General features: G+C 47.1%; 1 protein-coding gene across 7 annotated transcripts; it reads left to right on the top strand.

Annotated features, from left to right (window-relative positions):
* Positions 1–27763, top strand: LOC127601129 (histone-lysine N-methyltransferase ASH1L-like). 7 transcript variants are annotated; one of them, XM_052066150.1, is made up of 14 exons: positions 4–487; positions 7517–8304; positions 10287–13953; positions 16552–16867; positions 17046–17222; positions 18651–18745; positions 18841–18914; positions 20668–20713; positions 20784–20839; positions 20918–20988; positions 21082–21257; positions 24002–24096; positions 24202–24373; positions 26180–27763. In XM_052066150.1, the coding sequence occupies exons 2-13, from the start codon at positions 7687–7689 to the stop codon at positions 24349–24351; spliced, it is 5541 nt and encodes a 1846-aa protein (XP_051922110.1). In that variant the 5' UTR covers positions 4–487; positions 7517–7686; the 3' UTR covers positions 24352–24373; positions 26180–27763. The 7 variants fall into 7 exon arrangements, 6 of the variants coding, with proteins under 6 accessions (XP_051922115.1, XP_051922110.1, XP_051922114.1 ...); XM_052066154.1 differs by having other exon boundaries at positions 5–487; positions 20799–20839; XM_052066152.1 differs by lacking the exon at positions 4–487 and adding an exon at positions 507–670.
* The last annotated feature ends 40 nt before the right edge of the window (positions 27764–27803 follow it).

Raw genomic sequence — 27803 nt, forward strand, 5'->3', positions numbered from 1 at the left:
TTCACCGCTTCTCCCCACGGCCACAATCACCCACCCCCTCCTCTCTGACACATGTACAAGGTGGTGAGGCGTTCGTGGCCTATGGGACACAACGCGACTCATCCCGACTGGCGGGAAACGACGCAACTTTGTCAGCACGGGAAATGACTAAGAAAAAATAAGACCACAGTATTAGAGCTGAGAGCAACTAGCGCGCCCCCTAACGGCGAACAGAGAACTACCTACTGTACGATTATGAAAACACTCCCGCCAATGTACTAAAGCTCGCTCCGCTGGTGCTGTGTTTTTATAACCTTTTTTACTCGTCTGATCCACGCCACGTCATTCACGCAAGGAGAGCAGTGGATCGTCACACGGGTGGGCGGAGGTGGCGGCATTGCACGGTTAGACGGAGGCGGGAAAGGATCCGGACAGCAACACCTTCACCTCCCGCGTCTTCAACGCAGTTTGCTCCGGGACGCGCTCGCTCCTTTTTAGGAGCTGGTAGGTAAGTAGCCTGCGTAGCTTTTGATTTCGGATTGTCACGGCTAAGATGCGTGGGCCTGTTAGCGCCACGCAGCGTTGCTAGTGTACACTTTGCGCTAATTTTATCCCTTGTTGCCGAGTGTGTCCTGCGTGTGCACGCTTGTGTCTTTTCCCGCCAGTGAGAGGAGGGGAGAAAAACAACAAGGTGGCGCATTTCAGCTCTCACTTCCGTGTGCGTGTACGTGTGCGTGCAGTGTTGGTATTAAAACTACACGCGTGTGTGTGTGTGTGTGTGTTGTTGTTAAGTGCCAGTCAGGCGTGTTGTGTTGTGATTTTTGTGCGTGCACGCTCTCTTGTGACACTGACAGGATAGTGCGGCAACACCCCCGCTGCCTATACTGGAAGTAGCTCCAGTGGAAATGTCAGCGAGCCTACGCAGCTGCCATCTGGGTACACAATGTACGCTTGACACACACACAAGGACACACCATTGTGCGTGTCACATTTAGACTACAAGTAGAGGATGGTACCTTCGTTGATAGAGTGGTTGATAGATTGGCTCTGTGTGGTGTTCGGGGTTTTGAAACTGAGGCTCGGGAACTAAAACAGGTCCCAGGTTAGTTTTTAGTAAAAATGCGTCAAAAGCGATACCGGTACAATACTGTCGGCATGCATTATATCTGTACTCAGAAAAATACGTAAAATAAACTGTTACGATGCCCCTGATCCCACTTTGATGAGCTGTTTGAATGATTTATTTGCTATGACTTAAGAGACTTAAATAGAACAACTTGACTCAACTCGCTTCACAACAAGCAGCCATTTGGCAGATAATGAACAATTCCCCAAAAAGACTTCAATCTATTTAATGGTACTTACATTTTAAGTTTACTGTCAAACTAAACATAAAACAAAGAGAATAACTGTGTATTTCCCCGAACCACATGCGGAAAAATCAAAGGCTGCAAGGGCCAAAGTTTTTCGACTTGAATTTATTCAACACGCCAAAATTAGTTAATCAAGCAATTGTATGTTTCCGTATTGCATTTCGTTCAAAAATGCTGTTTATATAATGCGATAAGGCAAAATAGATTGGAATTTTTCAAGATATCGGGGTGGACACGGTCCTGCATACCATTAGAATAGGTCTGCCCCTGCACTGAACAGCAGCCTACATTCAAACCCTTCTGTAGTCGGATTAAAATGTTTTAAGCAATTAATTGGAGATCATTCATGTTCACAATTTGGACCTTGACACAGAGGAGAAAGTGCAAGAAACCATTTTTGCTTCTAAATATGCACCAGCCATTATTTATTTAATTATTGATTTATTTGTTTGTTTGTTTACACTGGCAGAGCAAATTACAAAAACATGCATGGGTTCAAAATATACATTAATAACTCCGCAAATGTTAACACAAATATAAACAACACATTTAAAAATAATAATAATAATAAATAAAGGTTATATAAGGACTTGTTGTACACTCTAAATTGTCCCTCGGTGCGAGTGTGAGCGCGAATGGTTGTACGCCCGTGTGTGCCCTGCCATTGGCAGCTGTCAGCAATTATGTAAATGACGAACTTACGTCCAATCTTGCATATTTATATCATCTTTAATGTCTCATCACTTTTAATAAAGCACATTTAGACCATGTTTGATGTCTGCAGATTGTAGTTTAGACCGTATTCAATTGTCTTTGTTTTCCTTGTAGTTTTGATTTGCAGCTGGTGTTTGTGAATGTGATGTATGAGCAAACACGGGCAATTATGCGAGATCACTCAATGTACTCCGATGACGTCGGGCTTGTATTGACGGTGTATATCCGTTCGGTGAGTTTATATGCCGCACCTGCATTGGCAGTAATCAGATATATGATAGATTTCATCCCTTTTCGGAAGAGGATTGATTCAATCTGAAGATCGCTGATTCCACACAATATTTTTTCCTAGTTGTGCTGCCATGACGCACAAACCCAATTGTTCCAAATGAGAGGAAAAAAAAATCGGAATTGTGTCCATGCAATGGAAATCCAGCCTTAGTTACATTGGGGGCCTATAAAAGAGATTTATGGGGGTGACTTGAATGTAGATTTATGGTACCTGTGACCTTTTGGCTCTGAGAAAAGTGCATTTGAATGCAACAATTAAGCCCACGAGGTACACTAATGTTGCTTCAGTGGCTTGTCACTGGGTTGGTATGGTAAAGGTTCCACTTCTGTACACTTGACGTTTACAACTCTGGGAACATACCTGCCTCTTTTGGATTCTGGCTTAAGTGCTGTTAGCATCTGAACTACGGCAAGGGCCTCATTTTTACAATGGATTTCCCTTTTTTACGGCTTCCACCTAACCCTGATTTGCACGGAAATTATAATCGCTGTAAATATTTGCATAAAAAACACTTTCAAGCTATAAATATTAAACGACCAAATGATAAACAGTGAGTAGGCTGCAAACTCAGTGTGCCTTCTCGTGCTCAGTGACAACACATTCTTCAGCCGCTTTTGCAAAGTACTTCACGAACTTCAGAATGTTGTCAGTACAGTCGTAAACTGAGGACCATTCTGCACATGAATGTTTTACCTTTAAGGGTAAAATGACTTTGACCACGGTGATAGCGGCACTTTTAAAGGTTCCACTTTTTTTAAGCCCTGAAACTCGACGCTGGATTTGGGTACCTTGTGCTATAATACATCATACGAGGGTCACCGGTTTGAGACCCATGACGTTGAAAAATGACTTTTGTTTAGAAAAATTAACTATTGATTGTAGAGGTCTCAAAATGATTTCTTTAGTTGACAACTAATTCATCATCATCAAATTAGTCACCAACTATTTAGTTGTTTGAGTAATTATGGTGAACCATTGTTTTTTTGCAATGGTACAATTTAGAATTGTCCGTATCTTCTGAGTTCAGCCTACCAACAGTAATTAGTCTCTGATTTTTGTAGCTCCTGATTCAGACTGATCATTTGCAAAAATCTGCTTTTGCGTTAGAAATCAACGACCAAATCAATAATTGAAACAAAAAATTGTTCCAAAAAAGTTTGATGAAGACATCAATGCCTCTTGTGTGATATCGCTTAATTTTTGTTTAGTTTTTTTAATCACTTAACAATACCAAATAAAAAAAAAATACAGTAATTGGTTAATAACAGGTAATCGGGGTGCGGGGGGTGATATGGTTTTGCTTTACACTTTAATGCAAAAAAAAAAATTGTATCCGATTGTCCCTAGCGGTGACTGTCAGTGCGAACATCTCTGTGTGCCCTGCGATTGGCTGGCAACCAGTTCAGGGTGTCCCCCGCCTACTGCCCCAAAGTCAGCTGGGCTAGGCTCCAGCACGCCCGCGATCCTCGTAAGGGTAAACGGATTAGAAAATGGATGGATGGATGGATGGACAAACCCATATAACCTATTGAGAAAGAGCAAAAGCAACGGATAACACAAAAATATTGGACAAACAGGATAATAATATATTTTTTTAAAACAGCTACAACTGTAGTAACACTTGTAGTAACAGCTATGCGATGTTGCAGGACCATGAAAACTGAACGGTGATATAGCAGGGGTTTTAGTGGTACCACATTTTCAAAATTACTGCTACAATAAATCCCTAGCATGACAAAAGGAATTCAGAACATTCATCCATCCATTTTCCGATCCGCTTTATCCTCACAAGGGTCGCTGGAGCCTATCCCAGCTGTCCTCGGGCAGTAGGCGGGGGAAACCCTGAACCGGTTGCCAGCCAATCGCGGGGCACACACGGACAAACAACCATCGGCGCTCACACTCACACCTAGGGACAATTTGGAGTGTTCAATCAACCTGCCAAGCATCTTTTTGGAATGTGGGAGGAAACCGGAGTACCCCGAGAAAATCCACGCAGGCCCGGGGAGAACATGCAAACGCCACATAGGGAGGCCTGAGCCTGGATTGAACCCACGACCTCTGCACTGTGAAGTCGACGCGCTAACCACTGGAACAGCGGGCCACCCTTCAGAACATTCACTGAGACAATTTCAACACCTAAATATTCATTACCTGTTGAATAGAAAATGAAGTTGATCAAATCAAATTAAATATGTGTCCGTCGTAGCTAGCTTACAAGTGCTGTGTGCATGCTAAATTTTGAAACCTGCACGATCACATCCTGTAATTAGCCTGAAGGGAAGGTGGGGAAAAGTAATTGATTTATTATGTTTGTTTAACTGACTGACAGTCGTTATATTTTGTTTGGTGATCCAACGTCCTAATTTATTTCACAATATTTTGTGGACTCCCATGCTACCGCTGGCGGCCTCTAGAGGCCAGGGGATCCCAGTTTGAGAACGGCTTTTTTTTTCCCCCCACAGACACTTTTACAAATTCCAAAGGAATCAGAAAAACTAGCCATGCGTGATATGGAAATGGATTCTTGTCGTCTCCCTTTTTCTGATTCTCATGCTCAACTTGCATGCGTCGGTGAGGCGCCCGAGGCTTCTTAACACCACATCCATTCCTGACATCCAGCTGAGCTCTCGCGCTGATGCTGTTGTCAGGCAGATGCTCGCAGTTATTGATGATAACGTTGCCGCCGCCATTGGATGCCGGAAAGACGGCGGGGGCCATTATCATGATTTAATCGTCGCCTCAGCGCTGCTGAGGAGCCCGAGCTCCCTCTGTGTGTCAGGTCCACCCATCATCCTGTCATGGGAAATAGCTCCTGGTCCAACGTTGCGATAGTTTAGAGTTATGTTTGGGCGGGATGGTTCATAGAGTATAAAAGACTGTTCATATGCATGCGGAATGGGCTTCCCTTAAGTTGAAGGACGTGCCACGTTTACGTATACTGTAAGAGTGGGCTCATTGTGTTTATGGGTTTTACTTTTCTCCTGGGGTTCAATAAACGACCGCAACTTGGCAACTTTTCACATATTTTTTTAAGTGTACTGTAAAAGGCATTTAAAAAAATTTGAGTTTGAAAATCAGTATATTTTGGTGTGCTTTCTTACAATGCCACTAGATGGCACCAAAGCCTGGGCTATTAGGAAAGTAACAATTGGAGCCAAGGAGGTATGTTAACGTGATGTATCTCGACTGTTCTTTGTATGTCGGGGGGTGGTTAAGTTTGGCCGGGGTTGTGAGGAGAGTCTGTATGTGTTTGTTTTACCACAGCTGAGTGGCTGTTAGAAAACTTGAACTGACGAATGACAGAGCTGTGATTGCTTGGCAATTGCTATTTTTAAGGCTTGTGGCACACATTTTTATCTCAATCAAATCATCGGTAAGATGTTTCTTTTTCAGGCGAATGTTGCAAGGTGAGTTTCAAATGAGATTGATGCGTTTTGGGATCATCAGTTTGTGGCGTACCGTTTTTGCTAGGAATGTTCGCTACTACTGTTTTTTCAGACCGATACTAGTATGATTGTGTTAAAAAGCCACAGTGTAGCTCCAACGACTCTCATGGAAAAGGTATTCAACGTCAGATTTTTTTTTCTTCAAGTATTAGTGCCTGATATCGGCATTCTTCACGAATACCCGATACCCTGAAATAAGGCCAGTATCGGCCCAATATAAATACATAGTATCGTTACTCGCCCGCCGCTACTTTTTATGTTTTCAACCTTTTCTATCGGTAATTCGAAACATTTTATAACGGTTCGTGTCAATGACTTTACCATTCTTTGCGATTTACGGCAAGGCTCGGTCCAAAATCACCACGAATAATGTACTTCTTCATGATTTACGAGAAGGCCGTGAATGAAAATGCTTAACAGCGTACTTTATTCAAATTTCACAGCGGGGTTTGGCGGCGGAAATACTCTCCAGCAGTCTTACGTAACGTCTCTTACTGGAACTGATGTTGATTTGAGCCCCTCTGTCTGATTTGAGTGAATGCTTTTTGGGGATGTGTGTGTGTGTGTGTGTGTGTGGTGGGGGGGGGGGGGGGTTAGAGGGTGGGGGTGTTTCTAAATGAAAACATCTAGAATGCTCCCGAGGCGCTTGAGTGGATGTCATAAGAGGCGGAAGAATGCTTTGCAAGGTGTGTGTGTGTTTTTTTTTTTAATTGTGAAATGAATGCCTCCCTTGATGCGAGCGTGAACGTTATGAAGGACGGTCAAACCCTGAGTCCATTTGCTGTGGCCGGGGTCCTCATTTGGGCTGAACCAAGAGCGAGTTTGTTTTGGTGGGGAGAATGTTGTTTTAGGGCGTGTTGCTAGCTGTAATGTCACATTAGACGTCCATTTACAATGGGGTCAATGAAAAGCTTACTTGACTCAGAGGAAGCAATGGGAGGAGAAGGAATTTGCGCTCCTTTCCAAAAATAAGTTTCCCCCCTTTTCCCGACGCGGTGTTACCATGACTGAGAGGGAAGGAGGGGAGGAGGGTTGTCGAGTATCGTGAATGGAGGGATTTAGGTAGAAAAGAAGGAAAAGGATCAAGTGGAGGAGGGAATATGGTTGTGATTAACAGGAATATCGTGTTGGAGTGGACCATTCAGCGGTGCGGTCTCCTCGGAGCGAGGGAGTGAGCTCGAGAGCGAGAAAGAGAGAGGGGAGGGGGCTAATAGAGAATGCATGCGAAAGCTTGCTGCCAAAAATGAGACGGGGAGTTTTTTCAGAGAGAAAAGAAAGTACAGCCCAGCGCCATGAAGGGAAGAAGGAGTCGCTGAGAGCAGAAGGCGCAAAGATGGCGGCGGCTCGGGTTAGAATCAGCGAGGTGTCTGATATCGAGGGGCTTAAAAGTGAAAGTTTTTCGCAGCCGTAAGTTCTCCGTTCACTCTTTTTCAATGATGTGACTAAGTCTGGCTTCCAGTCAGTTGAGCGCAGGCATTCTGGGACTTCGGGCTGCGTTGATTAGACCCCCGGGTTTTCTGTGTGATGAGATCATCTCTGTGGACGCACACTGTTAGCGCCTCTCTGCAGCTGCCCGCTTGGAAGGGGACTTTCCTCCCCATTCCTGTGCTGCTGCTGCTGCTTCTGCTGCTGCTGCCGCTGCTCAGCATCTGCGCTCACTGAAGTGACTAATGACTGGATTCTATTTTCCTCTCTCGCCGTCTTAACAGCCGTTTTGTCAGCTCAAGCCCAAAGGACAAGATCTTTCTTTCCCGGATGAACGAGCTCAACTGAGTGTTTTTTTTTTTTCTTCAAAACCTCACCTCCACCTGCAGGACAACTCCTTCAGTGGTATACTGGGAACTATTCAGCCTTCTTCTCCTCCCCCCTGACTTCTCTGATGGATCAGAGAATGAAGGGGGGCACCCCTCAAATGACGGACTCCACGCTGGATGCCTCCCCGGGAACTGAGGACTTTGAGCAGGACCAGGGAAAAAGAAAGCGTGTGGAGACAGAGGATTTGGACGCGGGGAAGAAGGAGGACAGGCGAGGGAAGAAGAGGGAAGGGGACAAGGGGGCGGTGCTGGAGTTGCTCATTGAGGGTCGTTGTGGGGGCGCGGGGCAGCAGCAGCTTCAGTTATGTGGCAGAGAGAGCAGCTGCCCTGACGGGAACGTGCGACTCCGCATCGGCGTGCAAGCCAAGCGCACCAAGAAGCCGCCCAAGATCTTGGAGAGCTACGTCTGCAAGCCCACCATCAGAACCTATCAGAGGCAGCAAGGTCGAGGGGGCGCCCTGCCCGCCAGGACCGCATCCGACGCGGACGACGCGAGCAGAGAAAACCGCTCGGGTTCAGATGGCGTCCAGATTGCGTGTAAACAAACGGCATCTGCCGCTTTGCAATCATCATCAACACCATCATCATCATCATCGGCAGCAGCAGCCGCACGGTCTTTAACACCAGCAAATGTTAGTCTTCCCGCCTTAGCCCCAGCCATCGCGAAGCCAGGGAGCAAACAGGTGAGTTCGACCTCCTTTCATAACGTCAACAAACTCCTTTCCTCCTTACGATATTCTAACCTGAGGTGCAAACTGTTGCTCGTTTACGCATCCGGCGTTCATGGGACACATTCATTCATGTGTCTCTTCAGCACGGAGGCAGAGCTGTGCAAACTGCACCATGCGAGCGGGGGACAATAAAAGTGTTGTCGCTAGAGGAAAAACAATGAGCTGTAACTCACTATTAAAGCTCAGTAAAGCTGATGGGAGCCACAGAGACGGGCGATGATTCTCTGTAGGCTCGTCTCTACGAAGGGCATACAAGACCGTCAGCTGCTGGCATCACAAACCATGTTAGTGTATGAATGCCGGATAACAAGCATCAAAACGGCCCCCGCCTGTTTTAATAGCAAGTATAAAGTCGGAGCGTCATTTCGCAACACGTTTAAAAGGGAAAAAACAAAAACAAAATGTGCAGCTTGTTGAGAAGAGTTACATTTTTGTGGGGTGGGGATTGAGGACGGATAATCCTCCAATTCTCTCAATTGTTGATTCAGGATATCTTAAAGCAGGGGGTGTCAAACTCTTTTCACAATGTGGGCCACATACGGACTCGGTAGATGTCAAGTGGGCCGGACCATTAACATTAGACCGTAATCTGCTATAAATAACCAAAATGTCTTTCCTTTGTTTTGGTATAAAGAAGCATTGGCGCATTGATCCCGTCTGCCGTGTTGTGTGTCTCAGGGACGGATTGAGACTGCTGTTTTCTTCTCTGATCAAAACAATGTTGTCTTCTACTCTGATCAAATTATTTTATTTAAAATATTAATTCTGTGTCTTTAATGCATTTTTTTCTCACTTTTAAATTATCCTGCGGGCCAGATTGAACCTCATTGGGGCCAATTCCGGCCCGTGGGCCGTATGTTTGACACCCCCGTCTTAAAGCCTTTGCATCAAAGTGGAGTGGACTACATAGCTAGTCGGTCTCACGATTTTGCGGTCTAAAGAAGAGACGGCCTACATCACGGATGGGCAACTCCAGCTCTCGAGGGCCGCGGTGCTGCATGTCGTAGATGTTTTGAAGTCTCCCTCTTTGCATCATATTTCGGCCCGTAGAGAGCTTCCATCTATTCTGAGGGAATGACGGTTTGTCCTTTGAAGGATAAGCGGTACAGACAAATGGATGGATGGATTGTTAGCGGAAGCAAGTTCCAAATGTGTACTCATACATTATTAATTGCACTTATGCACAGTAGCTGTGCGGTGTTATTCATTGTTGTTGTCGTTGGGTTATTTTTTCTTTTTTTGCCAACCACCGGACATGCTCACATCACCCGGCTGTGTTGCGCCATCATAAGGTCAAATGAGCAATTGTCTCAATAGCGATAAGCAAGCAGCATATTTAACAAAACAGGACCTATAAATAGGACGGCGGCACAGCAACCACTCGGCCATTACAGGCATTGGTCCGTCAGTCCTTCTGACGATGGCCTGAGGGGAAGCTTATTGCTTTAGCTGCACAAACGCCACTCAAGCCGCCGCCTAGCAAAATTAAAGGACGAGTACAAAACGTCAGGCCTCCTCATCTGTATTAGTGGCAATTTATAGCGACCAATCGCGCCGCTTTCTCTCGCCGGCCGACGCGCTATATTGGTCCCTCTCTTCTATTTTTACGTCCCCTCGTTTCGTTTCTCTACCTGCTCTCATTTATCTTTCGCTCCCTTTCCATCCCCCGTAGCACCCTCTTCCTCCGTCTCTGGCGTTGTGTCTCTCATTTCTGTGCCCCCCCCCCTTCCGTTCCCGTTTCCGTCACCTCGCACCCCGCGCCCTCCTTTCTCTGCCTGATTGAGTCACTTTGTCCTCAGTCTGGACTTTAATGGGCGGACAAAAACAAAAGCATTTCTGTTATTATCTTCCTCCACCCACACCATTGTTGACAGTTAAACTGTTGTCAACAGCAGACATATTTGAGATTGAGATTGTGTGTTAATTCTCCCCAGGTTCCTCTGAAACTGGCGGGTAACACAGAGGTGACTCCTGCCGATTCGTTGGAGCGAGGGAAGAAAGAAAAGAGTCCAGGCAACCACGAGAAGCCCTTCCCCGGAGTGCTCAAACCGCGTTCGTCCGCCAACCACCAGGAAGCTTCGGCGACCCTCTCACTGCCCGGCAGGGAAATCCTCCAGAAACACAACGGCGCGGTGCAGACCAAGAAAGGACTTTTGAACGGGAAATGCTCCGAAGATAAACTGCGAGATGCCCTTTCCATCAAAACGGCAAACCGCAGCAGCTCCGTTCCCGCTGTGGACGCCGCACCTCCTGGTTCTTCTAAAACGGAGATTTGCTTGGCGCAGAAGAATAACCCCCCCTCGGTTACCGATAAATCAAACTCCTGCCCCGCTCTGGATGCGTCGCCTGCGCATTCCCAAGTTCTGGAAGCTTCACTAAAGCGCTCCGATGACAAAAAGAGAGCTAAAGAGCGGAAGGTAAAGAAAGACAAACGAAAAGAACGAAAGCTAAAGGGAGATGGACTGGAAGCGGAGAGAGTTAAGGGCGATGGGCGAAAGGAGGAAATCAAAAAGAAGAAAAAAGACAAAGGGAAGGACGGCAAATTGCAACAGGGTAAAGACCGCAAAAGCGGCGACGAATTGAAGACGGGAGAAAAGTCTGAGAAAAGCAAGACGAGCCCAGAGAAACACAGAAAAGAGGACACGTGCTCAAGCGCCATGGGTACATTTGATAACCCATACAAAGTGGCAGAGCCGGGAAGATCTGACGAGGAGAGCGGAAGAGATCGTATCGAGCAGGCCGAGCGGCAAGCAGCGACCGCCGACGGCGCCCCAAAGTCAAAGGACAACGACGCCGTCAGGTATTCAACGGCGCCGCCAAAGCATCCGCCGTCATCTTCTGCCCCGCCCCCTCTGTCGCCGCCGCCCTCCCGCCAAGAGCAGGACAGCAGACCGCTGAAAAAACGTAAAGCCAGAAGGCCCAGCTGGACCAAACTGGTGCACCGGGCCCAGAGGGCGGAAAATCACGAAACGGATTCTCAACAGAGTTTCTCTCAGAAGTTGTCCGCTCACTCGACTCCCTGCCGCTCCCCGACGACAAAGCCGTCATCCCCGAAACAGAACCTCTCCGTATCCGATTCGAAGGAGCCCGTTTCCAAAAGCCCCGCCGCCCCGACCCGAAAACGAGGCCGACCCAAATCCCACACCGTGATCTTTGGCGAATCCCCCCTAAGACTTTCCCCCGAGGAGGTCGCCTTCTTGCAGTTCGATGACATCCAGAAAAGCCCCGTCGTCCCGAAGAAGCGCGGCCGTCCTCGCAAACAACGCCTTGAAAAAACAGACGTCCCCGAAAAGAACGGAGATCCTCCTTCTCCTCCTCCCGAGAAGGGAAACGGGCAGCTCAAGATCAGGAGGCTGATTAACGAGATGAAGAAAAGGAAGAAGAAGCGACTTCACAAAGCGATGACGTCCGCCGACGGCGGGAAGGATAGCGAGAGCGCCAAAACCTACAAGCCCGTCGATCCCCCGACAGTGCCGACGCTCTCCGACTTGTCCTCCTCCTTTGGGACCAAGCTGGGCCCTCAGATCAACGTGAGCAAGAGAGGAACCATCTACATGGGCAAGAGGAGAGGACGCAAGCCCAAATCCCAAACGGCTCGTCTGAATTCCCACGCCTACGCGCCGTCGTCTTTCTTCGGGCAGCCCGGCGAAACGTCCGTCTTCATGCCTCCCGCCGCTCACCCGTTTCCCTCCCCGTCCCTCACGCACTCCAGCGGGGCCCACAGCCCTTACAGCGAGGGAAGCGTCGCCGAACCGGCGTCCGCTCTGCTTTTCCCTCCGCCGTTCTCTCTGCCGTCACCGTCGTCCTCCTGCACGTCCCCCCGTCCCCCGTCCCGCTCCTCCTCCCTCTCCCCCTTTGTGAAGAAAAGTTGTCCGTGCCAGGGCAGGCAGCACTTCCCTTTCCACCAGTCGTCGTGTAAGCTCTCCCCCGCGGGCGCTGCGCTCCGTCCCACGCCCAGCCCCCCCGCCCGCCTCAAAGACGCCACCCCGTCGCCCAGGAGTGAATCGCACAGCGACGAGACGTTGCCCAGCGACAGCGGCATCGGAACGGATAACAACAGCGTCTGCGAGCGAGCGGAAATGAGGGCCGTCCAAGGCGCGCTGGGGTTGGGCCCGGGGTCCGCGGGCATTCTCGGGGGCCCCAAGCGCTCCTCTCTCGCCGAGCCTCCGATGGCCAGGCACAAGAATCCGACGGGCAACTGCGCTCCCGTCGAGCGGCAGCGACATCGGCACAGGCGGCGGGATTACGGCTGCGCCTCTTCCTGTAATTGCCTGTGTCCCTGCCCCGGACATAACAAGCGCCCTCATTCGGCTTACTACCCTTTCGTCTGTCACAACGCGCTGAAGAGACCGAAAAACAAACACAAAAAGAAACACCAACAGCTACTCATGCAGGATCCCGAGTTTCTGTCCGAACTGGAAGAGCTCATCGGTCAATTGAGTGAAGTCCACATCGGTCGGCGAGGTTGGGCCAGGTCGGAGCCGGGCCAGGCCTTTGACGGCGCCAGGCGCCATCATCACTCCTCGCATTCTCACCGCTCCAATATTTTCAGGATCAATCTGAATGGCTTCTATTCTCCCCACCCTCCATCTTACGCCGCGAGCCCCTCCTTCTCCTCTCAGTCTTTCTACCCCTGCCAGACGCTGCGTTGTAACAGGAAGCCGGAGCGCAGGCAGTGCGGATGCCCGCCGTCCAAGTTCCAGGAAACAATCGACAACATGGGCTTCTATAGTAACTACCCGCCGGCCACGACGCTTTACCGCCATCTTCCCGGCTCGTACCCGCTTCCATCTCCTCACCAGTATGCCTCGCAGCAGCCCCACCACGCCCACATCTTCCTTAACCCCGCCAGGTTCCATCGGCAGAGGAGCAGGCTGCTGAGGGAGGGCGCTCTCGGGGGGGAGATTGACGGCAACGGGGGAGGCCTCAATTTAGGCTACGCATCGAGCCTCCCGTGCGACTGCGGTCACAAACATAAACGCAGACAAAGGCGGTGCGGACGTAACGCGGAAGGGGAGGCCGCCTTGGGGCATGAGGAACAGGAGGACGCGGTGGCGAGAGAGGCCTTCTCCACTTCAAAGTCAAGGTTCATTTCGGGCCAAGGGGGAGGACGCAAAGGCGCGAGAGGAATGGAGGGCGTGCTGTCCAAAGACTCACCTTGGTTACGCGACGATGCAAATAATTCCTTCTCGACCGCCGCTTCGTCATCGTTGGCGGAGAGATCAAAACGCGCGTCGCTCTTCTCCGTGGGACTGGGCTCCTCCCACTTGTCGTCGTTCGGAGGGGGCTGGGGCGCCCTGGGCCAAAGTTGGGCCAAACTGAGGGGTGCGTCCTTCCCGAACGCCAGCTGGGGGTCTTCCGCCGGACGCGTTGGTCCGATGATTCCCTCTGACCCGGAGGACGACGACGGGGATGACATTCACCGCCCCTACCCGAGCAGGACGCCTCCATCCGCGACGCACACCAACCTGTTCACGTCGGTCGACGTGGCAACGGGGGGAGGACGTGGCCTGAGGAGCGGGTTGGCCGGTAGGAATCTTGGAAGCGGAGACGGGTCGTGGAGGACGGACGAGTCGGCATGGACTGAAAGGAGAGAAGCAGGTGAGATGCTGCTAAATTAAACAACAGTGACCTCAATCAGGAGGTTTCTACTCCAGATGTGCATTTCATCAGACGTTCATCTTCATTTTTTAAACTATATTCTTGAAGGTGACCATTCTTGGGGAAATAGCTGCACACGTGAAAACATAAACATGGCAGACAGGAGGGCCACACAAAAACAAATCCCCGCCAATTAAGACAACCAACTTCGGGGGGTTAAATTAAGGGTGCGGAAAGCTTTTCCAGGCAGGTGCCATTTAGTCCTCCGAGTGCCGTACTAAATTATCAACGCGTATGGCCCAACGATCAAATATTATGACCGTTGTGGTTTAAACATAAAAAAGATATTTGTGGGCTTTCTTTCTCACACCACATCCATGAAATGCCATCTTAAATGTTGCATTTGGTGGCCCTGACCTTGGCGTCGGTCACCTGATAACAAAAAAAAAAAGAAAAAAAGAAAAAAAAAGGCTTTTTATGGGAAATCTGGGAAATGATCCCAAAATATCCCATATCAACCATATGGAATGATAGACCTTTGAGTTTGTTCATTTTTCTATTAGCTCTGTGATAAGAGATAGATTGTAATTTTGCTCCTGCATAGTTTAACAGCAGAAAAAAAAAGTGACATTTCTTTTTTTTTTCTTCCCCCAAGACTTTTTTTTAGGCACACATTAAAGCCCGACGACCGATTGAGACGAGATCAGACTTGTCTTTTTATAGGTTCCTTCTGCTGCGCAGCGGATGTGTTTTACACACACAACCGCTCTGCAACCGTTTTCTGTTGGAATCCCCCCACACCCCCCACCCCACCCCACAAAGTGTTATGTCTTGATGAGATCCAGCCAGAAAATCTTCCTCGAGGCTGTCGCGAACCGCACGATGTTTGAGCCCAAGGCTACCCAGAGAGCACAGTCATTAGTTAAACCACAAGAGCGGCTATTTAAGGATGGGCCGCCAGCCGACGGGGCCTATTTGACTTGGAGAGATTCAATAAGCAAAGAGTGGTCAGCCTTGTCGGAGGCTGTGGAAAAAAATGGCAAGAAAGAGGAAAGATGAGCTCAAGAGTGATTGATGAAGGATTAGCGGGTCAGCGTGAGGTTGCTTGGACGGAACGTGTGAGTGGAACATGTCGAGAAAAAAACATGGACATCAAAACTAAGCGCATGTGTGTTTGGAGAGAGAGCATGCACACGCGGTCTGGGCAGACCTTTGGGAAGATGTTGCACATTAGACAATTGAAAGAAAAAAAGACTGTACTTTATTAAAAACATGCAGCCGTGAAATCGTTAAATGTAGTGTCAGGTTCATTAATATCGGGACGTCAACACTCGTATGTGAGACTATGGAACTAATTTCTTTTATTTATATTTGAAGATGATGTGACTGCTGACGATAGCATGGGCATGAATTCTGAAGCTCTGCAGGCGATATTATCCGCTCGTGTTTGGCAGAAAGCTTCAGAGCTGACTGAATGGACAGCACTCTACAGTGCAGATGGACAATGACCCAACGTATACTGTGTTAGCAACTAAAGAGGGGATTTATTTTGTTGGTTTGTTTGTTTTTTAGGGCAAAGAAGTGGAATGCTAAGCATTGCCCAAGTCAATCAACTTTGCTAAATCCGAGTGAGCATGCCTTTCGCCCGCTAGCTAAAACTGAAGGGAAAACGTCCCCAAAACAAGCACGATCTTAAGACAGTTGCAGAGCGTCGCCGGGGATGAAATCGAGCATTTGGTGATGTTCACGCATTCCAGACTTGAAGCTGTAGCTAATTTGTCTCATTAACTTTTGGCCCCTAAATAAGTGGGAGGTATTCATAACACACTGTACAAATTGTTGTCATTGCTACACCCCGTTTGGATGTAAAAGGAGAAATCAAGTCAAAAATGTTCTTTACAATAACAAAGGTTTTCCGAGTTTGGTCATGTGACATTGGCGAGCTGAGCAGTGATTGGTCGTTTTCCTACTAAGTAACTGTGATGTCACTTTCAGTCGACAGCAAGTGGCAAAATGGCCGCCCCCTCAGATGGATGATACAATGTGCCTTTATTTACGTAGCGCTTTCAAAACAGGTGTATTTTATTGCTTTACTCATATTCCACAAACGCAATGTTGATCAGAATGTTGTGTTTAGTTTGACTAGTGGGGCCGCAGAGAACGTATTAGTCAAAAGAAAATTTGAGGGGTTGTCTTCCCCTTTAAATCGAAGCTGAAAGTCTGGAGTGAAAGCACATCTTGTTTGTGTCATTTCAAATCCGTTGCGGCGGTGTTTAGAGATGAGAATTATGTCGACATTCCGAAATTTGCGGTGCCGACTGTAACGTAACGACATGTTCACGTGAAGAAAAGCTTCAGTGAGCTGTGTTTGTGTGCGCGCGCGTATAAATCATTTTCCCCGAAGTAACGTTAAGCCGAGGAAATACTGTGACTCATCTAATCTGTGGCCCATCTGCATGACTCAGCCTCGAGTGGTCTCAACTCACACCTCCTGCAGGCCTCATCACTGATCCACATCTGTCTCATTTCCTCCCTGCCACTTATTATACCCCCCTCCCCATCCCTCCGCCTCTTTCTTCTCCGTTACACCGACTGCAGCTTTACAAGGTGACCCAAGAAGCCGCGGGCAGCTCAAAGGTTTGCCAGAGACACGCAGCGCCGCAGGGAAAAACAAAAGAAGACCCGGCCGACCCCGAAAACGCCTTCTGCCCTCCACTTTGCCTCCCCCCGTGTTGTCGCCCGACCTCTTGCGAGAGTGCATCCGTCATGACGGCATTGCCGGAGGAAGGAGAGCGCTGTCGGACTGTGATGGAGCGGGCGTTAGCTCGGTGCAGCGGGTGACAGATTCGGAACCGCAGGCTAAGAGGAAGCGAGGACGGAAGAGAAAACATGACGCTTCTCCCTGTCATCAGAGGTAAAACACTCCCCGGCCCCAAACGCTCGTCTCTCACAATTCAGCCTCTCATTGCTATGTAACATCTTCCCATATTAACCGGTCACATTTCAGCACTGTGTGCTAAACCAGTGCCTCTTCTTTCTCTTTTTTTTCCTCCCTGTCGCTCTATCTCTCGCTTCATGCTTTCCCCCTTTAGTGTCGCCGAGGACGAGACGGGGTGCGGCGACGCGCCCGCCGAATGTTTTGGCGAATCGGCCGTCGAGCTGCCCGCATCCCAACCAGCTGCTGTCCAAAGAGACAAGAGTGAAGACGGTCCTCCCAGGAAAACATTTTTGAGAGCCGGTCTTTACTCTGATGATTACAAAACGACAGAGTAAGACAATCGCTCGTCTGTGGGATGACATTTATTTTGTGAAACCTCAAATTGAACACAATTTGTTACGAGACGCTGGTTCACATTGAAAAGAATCCATTCCAGGGTCAAAACGCTCACCATCAAAAAAACTATTGTGGATGGTGGCCTTCACCTTCAAATCCCACAAATTACTGTGTTTTCCGCACTAAAAGATGTACCTAAAAGCCTTCCATTATCTTAAAAGCTCACTTAAAATCCGATGCGCCTTGTGTATGGTCATTACGGTAATATTTCAACCCCAAAATGGCTCCTTGCTGGAGACATGCTTACATCGCAGAGTTCAAACTTAAGGCGATCGGTTACGCGGTTGAACACGGAAATAGAGCAGTGGCAAGAGAGTTCAACGTTAACGAGTCAGTGCTATAACTTGCTGTTGTTTAACTCATTTAAACCCTTTGACGTCTAAAAGCATCAATTAACGCATAGTCCTCGCCTCCCTATGATGTCCAAAGGCGTCAATCACGTTTTTTCATGGGGGAGGGTGCAAGAGAGTCTGATGCAACTTCTCAGTGAAGGAGCAGGCTTGACTACAATGTCAAATAGTAAAAAAAATGGCCAGCAGGTGGCAATGGTGCAAAAGTCCACCATTGTTCAATTTGCACTTTCGTTCAGAGTTCAATAGTTTTGTTACGCGATAATAATTTTTTTTGCTATCAAAACATTTTTTGTAATGTCGTTTTGTAGGAGGAACACATTATTGAGGTATTTGAGCTGTCACAATAGCAAAAAATAGTGTCAAACGATGCTTGAAATGCATGCTTTTACAAAAAGCTAATTTTCTCTGGATTTCTGAAGAAAATCGGCCTTTTCCATAAAATTTAGCAGTTTTCTAATGGTGATTGCCAACGAACGGAGAAATGATAGAAACAAACTTTTTTTCTGCTGAAAGTCTCACCTTTCTTCTGACACGCATGTTTATAAAGCTGTAGAACAGAAAATTCTGTGGGCCTTGCAAATCAGTCAAAATTCAGTAAAATGTGAGGGATTTAGGGGGTTGCTCCAGTGAAAAGGGGTGGTTGGTTGAGTTAAGCGAACTGTCGCTGCTTTAAGTTTTACGTTTGACTGACATCTGATCTTTCTGTTTGTGTTTCCTTTAGCATAGCTCCATCTAGTGGATGCAGTGTAGATTGGATCTTATAAAGCGGTGCGCCCAATGTATGAAAGAAAATTACAAAATAGGCCATTCATTGAAGGTGCGCCTCATAATCCAGAGCGCCTTTAGTGTGGAAAATGCTGGAATACTTCTCACCAAACGGGTCTTGCATGCAATCTTGATTTTGGATTGCAGAACTTTTCACAGAATTTGCTCAAATTCCAAATTGCACAATCCCTTTTCAATTCCCACAATGCACTAAATAGATTCATTTGTTCACCTTTTGCTTTCAGTCCTCCTTCCCAATCTCCAGCCCTCTCCAGAGGGAGTGCCGACTTCAAAGCGGGCGAGTGGGATTACAGCCTTTTACCAGCGCCCATCCATGTCGGTGAGTCTAGACAGCAAGTAGAGGACAAGATGAAGTGACGGGCTTTTACTGTCAGTCTGACCATTCATCCAAACGCTCATGCTTGTGTCTGACAGGGAAGTACTTGCGAATGAAGAGGATTCATTTCCAGTTGCCCTATGATGTCATGTGGCTTTGGCAGCACAACCAGGTAAGACGCAGCTCCAGCGCACACACGCATGCAACAGAAAATTTCAATCCCGGCCCTTGGCATGATGTTTCATTTGGGAGTCCGGTGGCGGCTGTGACTTTTTGAAAACTCTCGCCGGAACGAAAATGTTCACATTTTGTGCGCAAAATCTAAGGCGAGGTCACGGCAACAAAATTGTGCCGTGATGTATCGGGACCTCATTTGCATGGCATTTCGGCAGAGGGAAAAAAAGTAGCCTTTGCGCGTCATCTAAGACAGGGTTGCGGTTTGTGGTTATTTCTGCTCGACACTGGAATTGCTTGTCATCTCTCATCGGATTCCAACTTCATCCAAAGAACAAAATGTGCAGCTCATTTGCGACTGCTGAGCTGTAATATTTCTCAGCGCTAACACTCATTGGCAGCAAAGCGTGGCGCTTTCTACTGCAAGATTGTCAAAAGGCGAGATCAGTGACACGATTCCGGTGGCGTCTCATGATTGATGAAGATGCCTTTATTGATACCCAATGGCTTATTGGGAATTACAGCTCTGTGACAGACTTTTTTTTCTCCTCCTCATTCACACAAGAGAAGATGACACTTTCGGGTTATTTTTGTCTTGTCATTTTAATGTTGCGCAATGGCCATGTCATGACGCAACGGATTTTAACTTGATCAATCTTGGGCGGCGAGTGATTTACTCTTCTCTGCACTAACGTTCCACTTCCGAAATACATTCCAGCCCTTAGGGAACATTTGTATGGTATCTGAGGATGATCAGATCTGCGGTTTTGAGATGACGAATGACGCGCAATTCTGTATTTTGTTCGCTCGGTTACCACCGTACTTCTGTTTTTTCATTTGCTTGTTTTCACCTCCGTTGGACGAGTGGTTTGCACATGGGCCTCATCGGTCTGAGGTAGGGGGTTCCAATGTTGGCGTTTGGGTTTTCTACCTCTTTCATTCCGCTTGGATCATCAAAGACTCTTAATTGCCCTGAGATGTGATTTTCAATGCTCGTCTGTCGATACGTGCACTGGGTTTGGATGGCGGTCAGTCCAGGGCGTATTCCGCCTCTCGCCCATATTAAAGCTGGGATAGGCTCTGACTTACCTGCGAGCCAAGTGAGGATCAGCAATATAATAAACGGACAGATGGAGTTTTCATCACTACGGCCTAGAAGTGTTTGTCATACAAATATTTTCAGTAAAGGGCGGCACCGTGTTCGACTGGGTCGCGCGTTCACCCCACTGTGCGGAGGTGCAGGGTTCGATTCCGGCTGCGGCATTCCTGTGTGGGGTTTGCAGGTCTACGTGGGTTTTCTCCGGGTGCTCCGGTTTCCTCCCACATTCCAAAAACATGCATGGAAGGCGAAAGGAACACAAACTCCAAATTGTCCCTAGATGTGATTGTGAGCGTGAATGGTTGTCCGTCTATGTGTGCCCTGCGATTGGCTGGCAACTGGTTCAGGGTGTCCCTCGCCTACTGCCCCCCAAAGATGGCTGGGACGGGCACCAGCATGCCCGCGGCACTTGTGAGGAGGAGCGGATCAGAAATTGGATGGACGGATGGATATTTCCAGTAACTAAGACTTGACCGCCGCTATTGCATCGATTAGAATAAGGCGCCGCGTTCCCGACTTAGGTCCAAATTTGGGTTACGTTCACCGGCAGTGTTATGTCACCAGTTGATGTCATTCCATTCTGATTGTGCACCTCAGCGTTCACAATTTCTGACACAACTTTGAATTTTTAATCATGTTACTTCCCCAACAGCTTCAGAGGCAACCCGCCTTCCCTCTTAAGAGGAAGCGGCGCTACTGTGAGTATTTCCAGAACGACGTACTCGATGCTTTCAGATGAATGCGCTCAAATGGGATCTCACTGTGAAGGTCTCTCACACGCAGGCCAACTGAAGGAGAGAACGTTTCCCTCTCGGCGCGCGGCGGTGAGAGTCAATGACAAGTTGTTTGACAAGCTGCGCGTAGGCTGCAACCTCAATCCGTATTGGATTTTCCTCACTCAGGAGGAGAGCTCGGGTGACTTGGCCAGCCTCTTTCCTCACCTCGACATGGAGCCTTTGAGCAGCGACGAGCGGTACGGCATTCAAGCGGTGACCCGCATTTTTGTCAGAGCTATCCGACGCCTTGTTTGCTCACTCGCCGGCTGATGTGTTCCAATGTGGGTCAGGAGCTTCGTGGTGACACATCGCGTGTTCCTGGTGAGGAACTGGGAGCTGGTGAGGGAGCGGCAAATCCGACTGAGGATGGAGGGGAGGCGAGAGGGGGACGGCGAGGCGGAGGAGAGGGACTGGCGTGTCGTGTGCGCCGACGGAGCCAGTGGGGACGATAGCTACATCAAGTCAGGTCCATGAAGCAAGTGTGTGTGTTAGTTTTTGTTTCTGTCGGTGTCACGCGCTCGCTATACACGCTGCCTTTCTACATTCAGACATACCTTCATGGCAGAACACGAGTTATGTGGATTTGTTCATATTTCATCAAATTTGTCTCATAAACAAAACCAGGGCTCAGCAAAGTGGACTTAAAATAAAATCTCCAACCATTCCCCCCCCCCAAATTTCCAGTTTTCCTTCTTGCTTTAATTATTTCCCCCTTCTGCGATTTGCTTTATTTCGCTCGATACCAAACACGTTTTTTCCCCCATGCATTAACTTGCACTGACCTACACAGAACTAGAACCCAATCCTTCACTCTTTCATTCCACAAGACGTACTTTTACGTGTTTTTAAAATTAGGCCCCGCCTACCAAGGACGTACTTGTATCCAAGTCTTTTTTTTTTTGCGTCATAGAGAGGAGGAGGGTCTGACGCAATCTGTGAATGAGAATAAGCCGTTTGCATTGTAAATCATGTCAAAAAGCGACCAGTAGGTGGCAGTGGTGCCTCGCGTGCTCTTTTTCTCCGTTTTTTGCCCAGGAATCGCCATTTTCATTAAACTTAGCCATTTTGTAATGCCGATTGCTGAAGAATGGAAGAAAGATAGAAACAAACATTAACGAATGAATGAATGTCACCACTCGGCCAGTACACATGCTAATTCACCGTTCTTGTTCGGCGTGATTGACTGATCAACTGGGCTCCTTCCTTGTCTTATGCAAAGCAACGTGAGAACAATTATGGCTGTTTTTTAGTGGGAATTTAAGTCCCAAGTTGAAGCGGTTGGAAAAATGGCTAAATTTAGCAACCAAATCACGATATGGCAACACTGACTGCGCTTCGATTGCCCGTGCCTAAAATTCACTCGATAGAAGTAAAAGCAAATAAAACTACTCACCGTTTGCAAATGACGTGGGGTCGTCTTCTTGAAGGTGGGCAGCTTGCTTTTTAACTGTCGTGGAAGTGTGAAAAGAGGTTAATTGCGTGTACCATTTTCATCACTACATTTAATCACCATTACAGTGTCGGTTACACGGTTAGCATCACGTTTCTCTCTTAGCATCACGATTATCCTTCTTTGTTGGCACCAGAAAAATCATGTCGATCTCGCATGACATCCATCATGATGATGGCGGTTGTACGCACTACCAGTTTAGGATTTGGACACTTTGCCATGCTATCCGTGGCAAAGCACATCCAAACTTTTGACTGGAAATATCTGTATACAAAAGAGTTCTGGTGATGTGGATGTCCTGTGTCTTTTCCTTTAAAAGCATGCTTGTGTGGCGCGCTCACAGCCCACATTCTCATTGTTGGTTTTCTGCAGCGCGGGCTGCGGCGCAAACTAAAGCGCTTTTCCGACCACAGAATGCTTTAGCGCACAGAAAACTTTCCCCATCTCTGCCATCCACTTTTTGGTGTCCAAGAAGTGAGCAGGGAGCCCCTCGGCCCTCTTTTTTTTCTTTTTTCTTTCTTTTAATCAAAGTCTTCCTGACTGATTGTAATCAAGAGCAAATAAGGACCACAAGTGTAGGTCCACCACCACAATCGAATGAGATCTACAACAAGAAGTGCATTGTTTGAAAAGCACTGCCTTTGAGTGCCATTTTCCACCGCTCCGACACTGACCCGGAATGGGGATTGGCAGTTTTCTGATTTCAGAGGCAGTATGACACCTACAGGGATTGGCGCCTGTGTGTCGGGGAATGCCGAAACAGGGGTGTGACATTTGACATGCGCTTCTTCAGCTCCGTTGCATGCAAAGCACTTGTTAGCTTCCTTGGAGACCCTTCCATCGGTTCCCAAATACGGTTGTTTGAACCCTGACGCCTCTTTGGTGAGCAGTTTTGGGAAAGCCCAAGCGCCGGTTTCTGACAGTTGAGCCACCACGTATCAGCCTATGACTTTCACACAGTCACTACAGCTTATGTTATCGGATTACAGGGTGCATGAAAGGGTTCATTTCACACTTCAGTTCGGGGCTTTGTTCGAGTGGGGTCTCCGAGGTGAAACGAGAAAAGGTGGCAAGAGACAAAGAAGTCGGAGCGTCCCTGGACCTGATGAATCTGGATGGCTGGGGAACATGGTGGAGTCGCAGTTATAGACTATCTGCCTCATAGTTCTTACAGGTCCAGGTTCTTCCCACTTTCCAAAAATTTGAGTTTATATGGTTAATTGACGACTTGTTCCACACCTGTCGCGCAAAAGTCAGCTAGGATCAGCTACGGCTTCCCAAATGCGGGAGTAGTACTGTAGATAGAATGTGAATGGACAGGACCGTACCATTTGTGATTCTTAGGCGGGGGTGGGAGGGTGAGCTGGGACACTTCTGTTGTGACTCAAAGGACAATATGACAAAATGCCCAATTTGCTCACCACGCGTCCTCTGCCTAATAGACCCTATCCTCCAATTGCTTTGTTAACGATCACCTGTCACTGACCCTTAAACTCCCCTCGAAATTGAAATCAATCATTCGAGACACCTTTCTGTATGATGTAGTGCAGCGATACAGCACCGCAAACGACAACCGCACTAATCAACATTGTTAAACAAACACATCTCGGAGAGTGTCAAGCAAAACTTATTATTCTCCAAGGTGTGCCGAATGTGTCCAGTGAGCATCCTTCCCATCCCAAGTTGCTTCTTTCTTGGATCACCGTGACAAAAAAAACAAACAAAAAAAACGGTACAACTTCTCTCTATTCTCTTTCCAGATGTACCAGTAGGGGTGGCGGAAGTGACGATTTCCAGCAGTGACCCCCACCCGGGCTGCGACGACACCACCCGCTCGCTCAGCGCCAGCCCCCGTGTAAGTGCATTCCTGCATTATCTGGACACAAATTGCAAGATTGGAATCTTCCGATTTGTATCCATGAGTAGTAGATGATTATCTTGGCGATCTTGTTCATTGCAGCCCACGGAGAGCCGGAACAGAGAAGATGATGAAGATGAGGAGGAGGAGGAGGAGGAGGAGGAGGCTGAGGAAGACAAAGTGGGAGAATGCAGCAGAGAGCAGAGGAGAAAGCGGCTGAACGATTTACTTTTGACCCTGCAGCATTCATAAGCTAACACACGCATTGAGGCAAGTGGAGCGGGAGACACAATCGTCGTGTTTATAGAAAGTCAACACCGGCCTTGATAAAGTACCATGGAAAGAAGAATAAAAACAAGATTGCAAAACCTTTTCCAAAGTGCGCATACAATTAGATGCTTGCATAAATGTTCCACGTAAACAAATGTTTTGCTTTCATGACGACATTCAGTCATTCCGGGCTTGGTACGCAAGTGCCCTCAAATCACTCCCCACCCTTTCTTAAACTTGAATTTTCCTCTGGCAGAGTTCTTTTTTTTCCATTGATGTGGATGTTATGTTTTCACTCAATGTCATACTGAAAGGCGGAATTCTTCTTTTGGGCCTAACGTGATTAAGTGGAACTTTTCAACTGTTCTGAGTTTATCATGCCAGCCTCTTCTGGCAATTGTTGGCCGGGGTTTGAACTGTGATTGGTTGTGCACTGAGTCCTGATGCCCTGTGATGTCATTTTCAGTCTACAGCAAGTACCAAAATGGCTGCCCCCAAAATGGGTGGATTTTTCTTCTGAACTCCTATTCCACAAACACAATCTAATCAGAATACCGTGTTTAGAATATATTGTGGAGAACATATTTGACTGGACCCTCCCCTTCAAAAAGTCTTGGAAGGCATTGAATGCATGAACATGAAAAACAAGGTCCATCCATCCATTTTTTGGGCGTACAATCAGCCTGCCATGCATGTTTTGGGAATGTGGGAGAAAACCAGAGTACCCGGAAAAAACAAATGCAGGCACGTGAAGAACAGGCAAACCCCTCACAGGAAGGCTGGAGCTGGAATCAAACCCAGTACTGTGAGTTAGACGCGCTAAACACTCCACCAGGCCTCCAGGGCGTGTTAAATCAATCTTTCAAAAGTCTTAAAAAATATTGACAAAAAGTGAGATTTTAGGATTGTAAATAGTCTCAAATCTCAGAATAAATTAAATAAACATTCTGAAGAAAATACTTGACTGAAAGACTTTAGCTGTAATATTGCGCAACCAACAAAACAGAGATGTGGTTTTAGTTGTGACGCTTAAAAACAGACAATTTTGGACAACGGGGGACATTGGGGAAATTTTTCTTGAATTTAATTAAAACTGGAATTCAAAAGCCTTAAAACACTGGTGTCAAAGTCAAGGCCCGGGGGCCAGATCTGGCTCGCCACATCATTTTATTTGGCCCGCAAAAGCAAATCGAGCATGTCAAGTTCCGTGATGCTTGCTAAATTCTGAACCAAAATTTCAAATTGTCATATATAATCTACAATAAGAGTCATTATTCTTGACTTCTGATTTTAAAACTAGTTATTCGTCAATTTGTTGTGCGCTGTAAATGTAATATGTGCAGGTGATGAAACATTTATATGGTTTCCCAAAATTCCTAACAGCCCTCCAAAGGAAACCGTAACCACTATGTGGCCCGCGACAAAAATCAGTTTGACACCCCTGCCTTGAAACATGTTACATGTCACTTGCCTTAAGCTGCAGAAACCCTGTTTTAAGACTAACGATGATTGGAATAACCAAAGCTAGCGATGCTAACGACTGTTCTCATCCACAACCATCTTATTTTCACTATCTTGGACCTGCTCAGATGTATGAAGGCTCCACTGCCATCTTGGCCGGTCATTTTGCTGCTCTACAGAGTGTTGCAGTCGGGCCACGGGGCAACAGACGAGCGAGACAAAAGTCCTTTGCAAATTGGTTCCAAAAACACGTGTAAAGCATCAACATGTCAACTCCTCGGTTTCAACACCTAATACTCATTGTACCAAGCGCTGATTGATTGACAGTATCTCCCCTCCCTGTAGGCAGGAGCACTCAAGAGGAAAAGGGACCAGGCACGCCCTCAAGACAAGCGGACAGGTGCTGCATTTGAATCGGAAAAACAACCCCCCTTTCAACGGCACCGACGCCGGCGTGGAGCAGAGGAGAATTTCAAAACGAGAGAAAGACATCACGGCGTGCTCTGACAGCCACTGAACCGAACGCTCTGAAGGGCATCCCAGCAAGGATGAAACCATGGCAACACATCTTTTGTCCGAGACGAAAGAGAGGGGAAAAAAAGAGAGCGATAGAGGGAGGATCAACAGAAAACAGACCAGCTGAAATTAATTTGCACTAGTGCCCGAGCACGCTAAAAGACACTAAACAAGTGTGAATACTATCCCCCGCTAAAAAAAAAACACACTTGCAATGCTCCTACTTGGGCACCTTAAAGCAAAACTGGGGGGAAAGAACATAGACCCTTGGTGGTTCTCGGACTACGGGCTGGGAACGCAAACTAGGTCACTAATGAAGCTTTCAAAGTCACATTGCACCTTGAGGGAAAGGGAGGAAGCGCGCCAGCTTAAAAGCACTTGTTTGGCTTTTCTTCACTTTACAAGCGAGTGAATCAGGAGACATGGGGTCGGGGGTCATTAGGGGGGGAGTTCTGGGGAATGGGGGGGTTTCTTCATGATGAGAGGCACTGCTGCAAAAGAATCTCTCGTAAGGTTTTCAGAAAGATTTTTTGTGTGTGTGCGCGCCCTGAAGAAATCAATGAATACGAGGAATGTTTATTGTGAACTATTTTTCTTCGAGTATTGCTTCCTGGAAAGAAAGGAAGGTCAAAATGTGTCTTTACGTAATTCAGACTGACTGCCTTTGAGAATGTTTCAGTGACAATCAGAATGTCCCAGGGTGTTTAAAACTAACAGGAAAAAAAAGAGGAAAAAGATGGCAAATATGAAATGCTAAGTAGAAGTGCCAAGCTGTCTTGTGTCCAAGCAATACCCCCCAAATAAGACTATATGTTACATTATACCGTTTTTATTCATTATTTTTGTGTACAGAATGTTCATAGATCGTTCTCACTTTAGGGGCATTTGCTCACTTGGTACAATACATAACATTTAGTTTTATGTACATAACAAAACTATATGACAAGAATTAATAATCCCATTGTGGGTTTTTTTTTCTTTTACAGCTGACCAATACATGAGACAGTTGTCATTAGACTATGATTGTATACCTTTTTTTGTAATGTTTTTTAGACAAGCATGTTTTTATTGGTCAGTGATTTTTAATTTGTCGTGGCTTTTTCTCTTAATGAGCCAAGAAAGTGCAATTTCTTTGACTGTTTACATATCCTACACACACACACACACACATATAATATATATATATATATATATATATATATATATATATATATATTCCACCTTCCTTTTTGTAACAGTGCATCGCTGCAAGCTATTAACTTTATAGCAAAGGTACACTTAAGTTATCTAGTATGCATGACTTGTAACCTTTGCCTGCTGCCTCTAAAAACGTACATCTGAAAAACTAAACGTCATAGAAAGTAAGATTTTTTTTGGACTTATATATCCCATAATAAAAAGCATTTTATGTCTACCAGCTCCAAACCCTGCAAACTCTTTTAGTACATCTGTTTACA

Source organism: Hippocampus zosterae, chromosome 5, assembly GCF_025434085.1.
Source record: "Hippocampus zosterae strain Florida chromosome 5, ASM2543408v3, whole genome shotgun sequence".
Taxonomy (NCBI): Eukaryota; Metazoa; Chordata; class Actinopteri; order Syngnathiformes; family Syngnathidae; genus Hippocampus; species Hippocampus zosterae.

What these genes read in the sequence shown, in the direction of transcription:
- LOC127601129 (XM_052066150.1), top strand. Translation starts at nt 7,687, where the DNA reads ATGGATCAGAGAATGAAGGGGGGCACCCCTCAAATGACGGACTCCACG. An exon ending in CGAAGCCAGGGAGCAAACAG is followed by an intron (nt 8,305 to 10,286) that starts GTGAGTTCGACC and finishes AATTCTCCCCAG; the next exon opens with GTTCCTCTGAAACTGGCGGG. An exon ending in TTCCCTCTCGGCGCGCGGCG is followed by an intron (nt 20,840 to 20,917) that starts GTGAGAGTCAAT and finishes TTCCTCACTCAG; the next exon opens with GAGGAGAGCTCGGGTGACTT.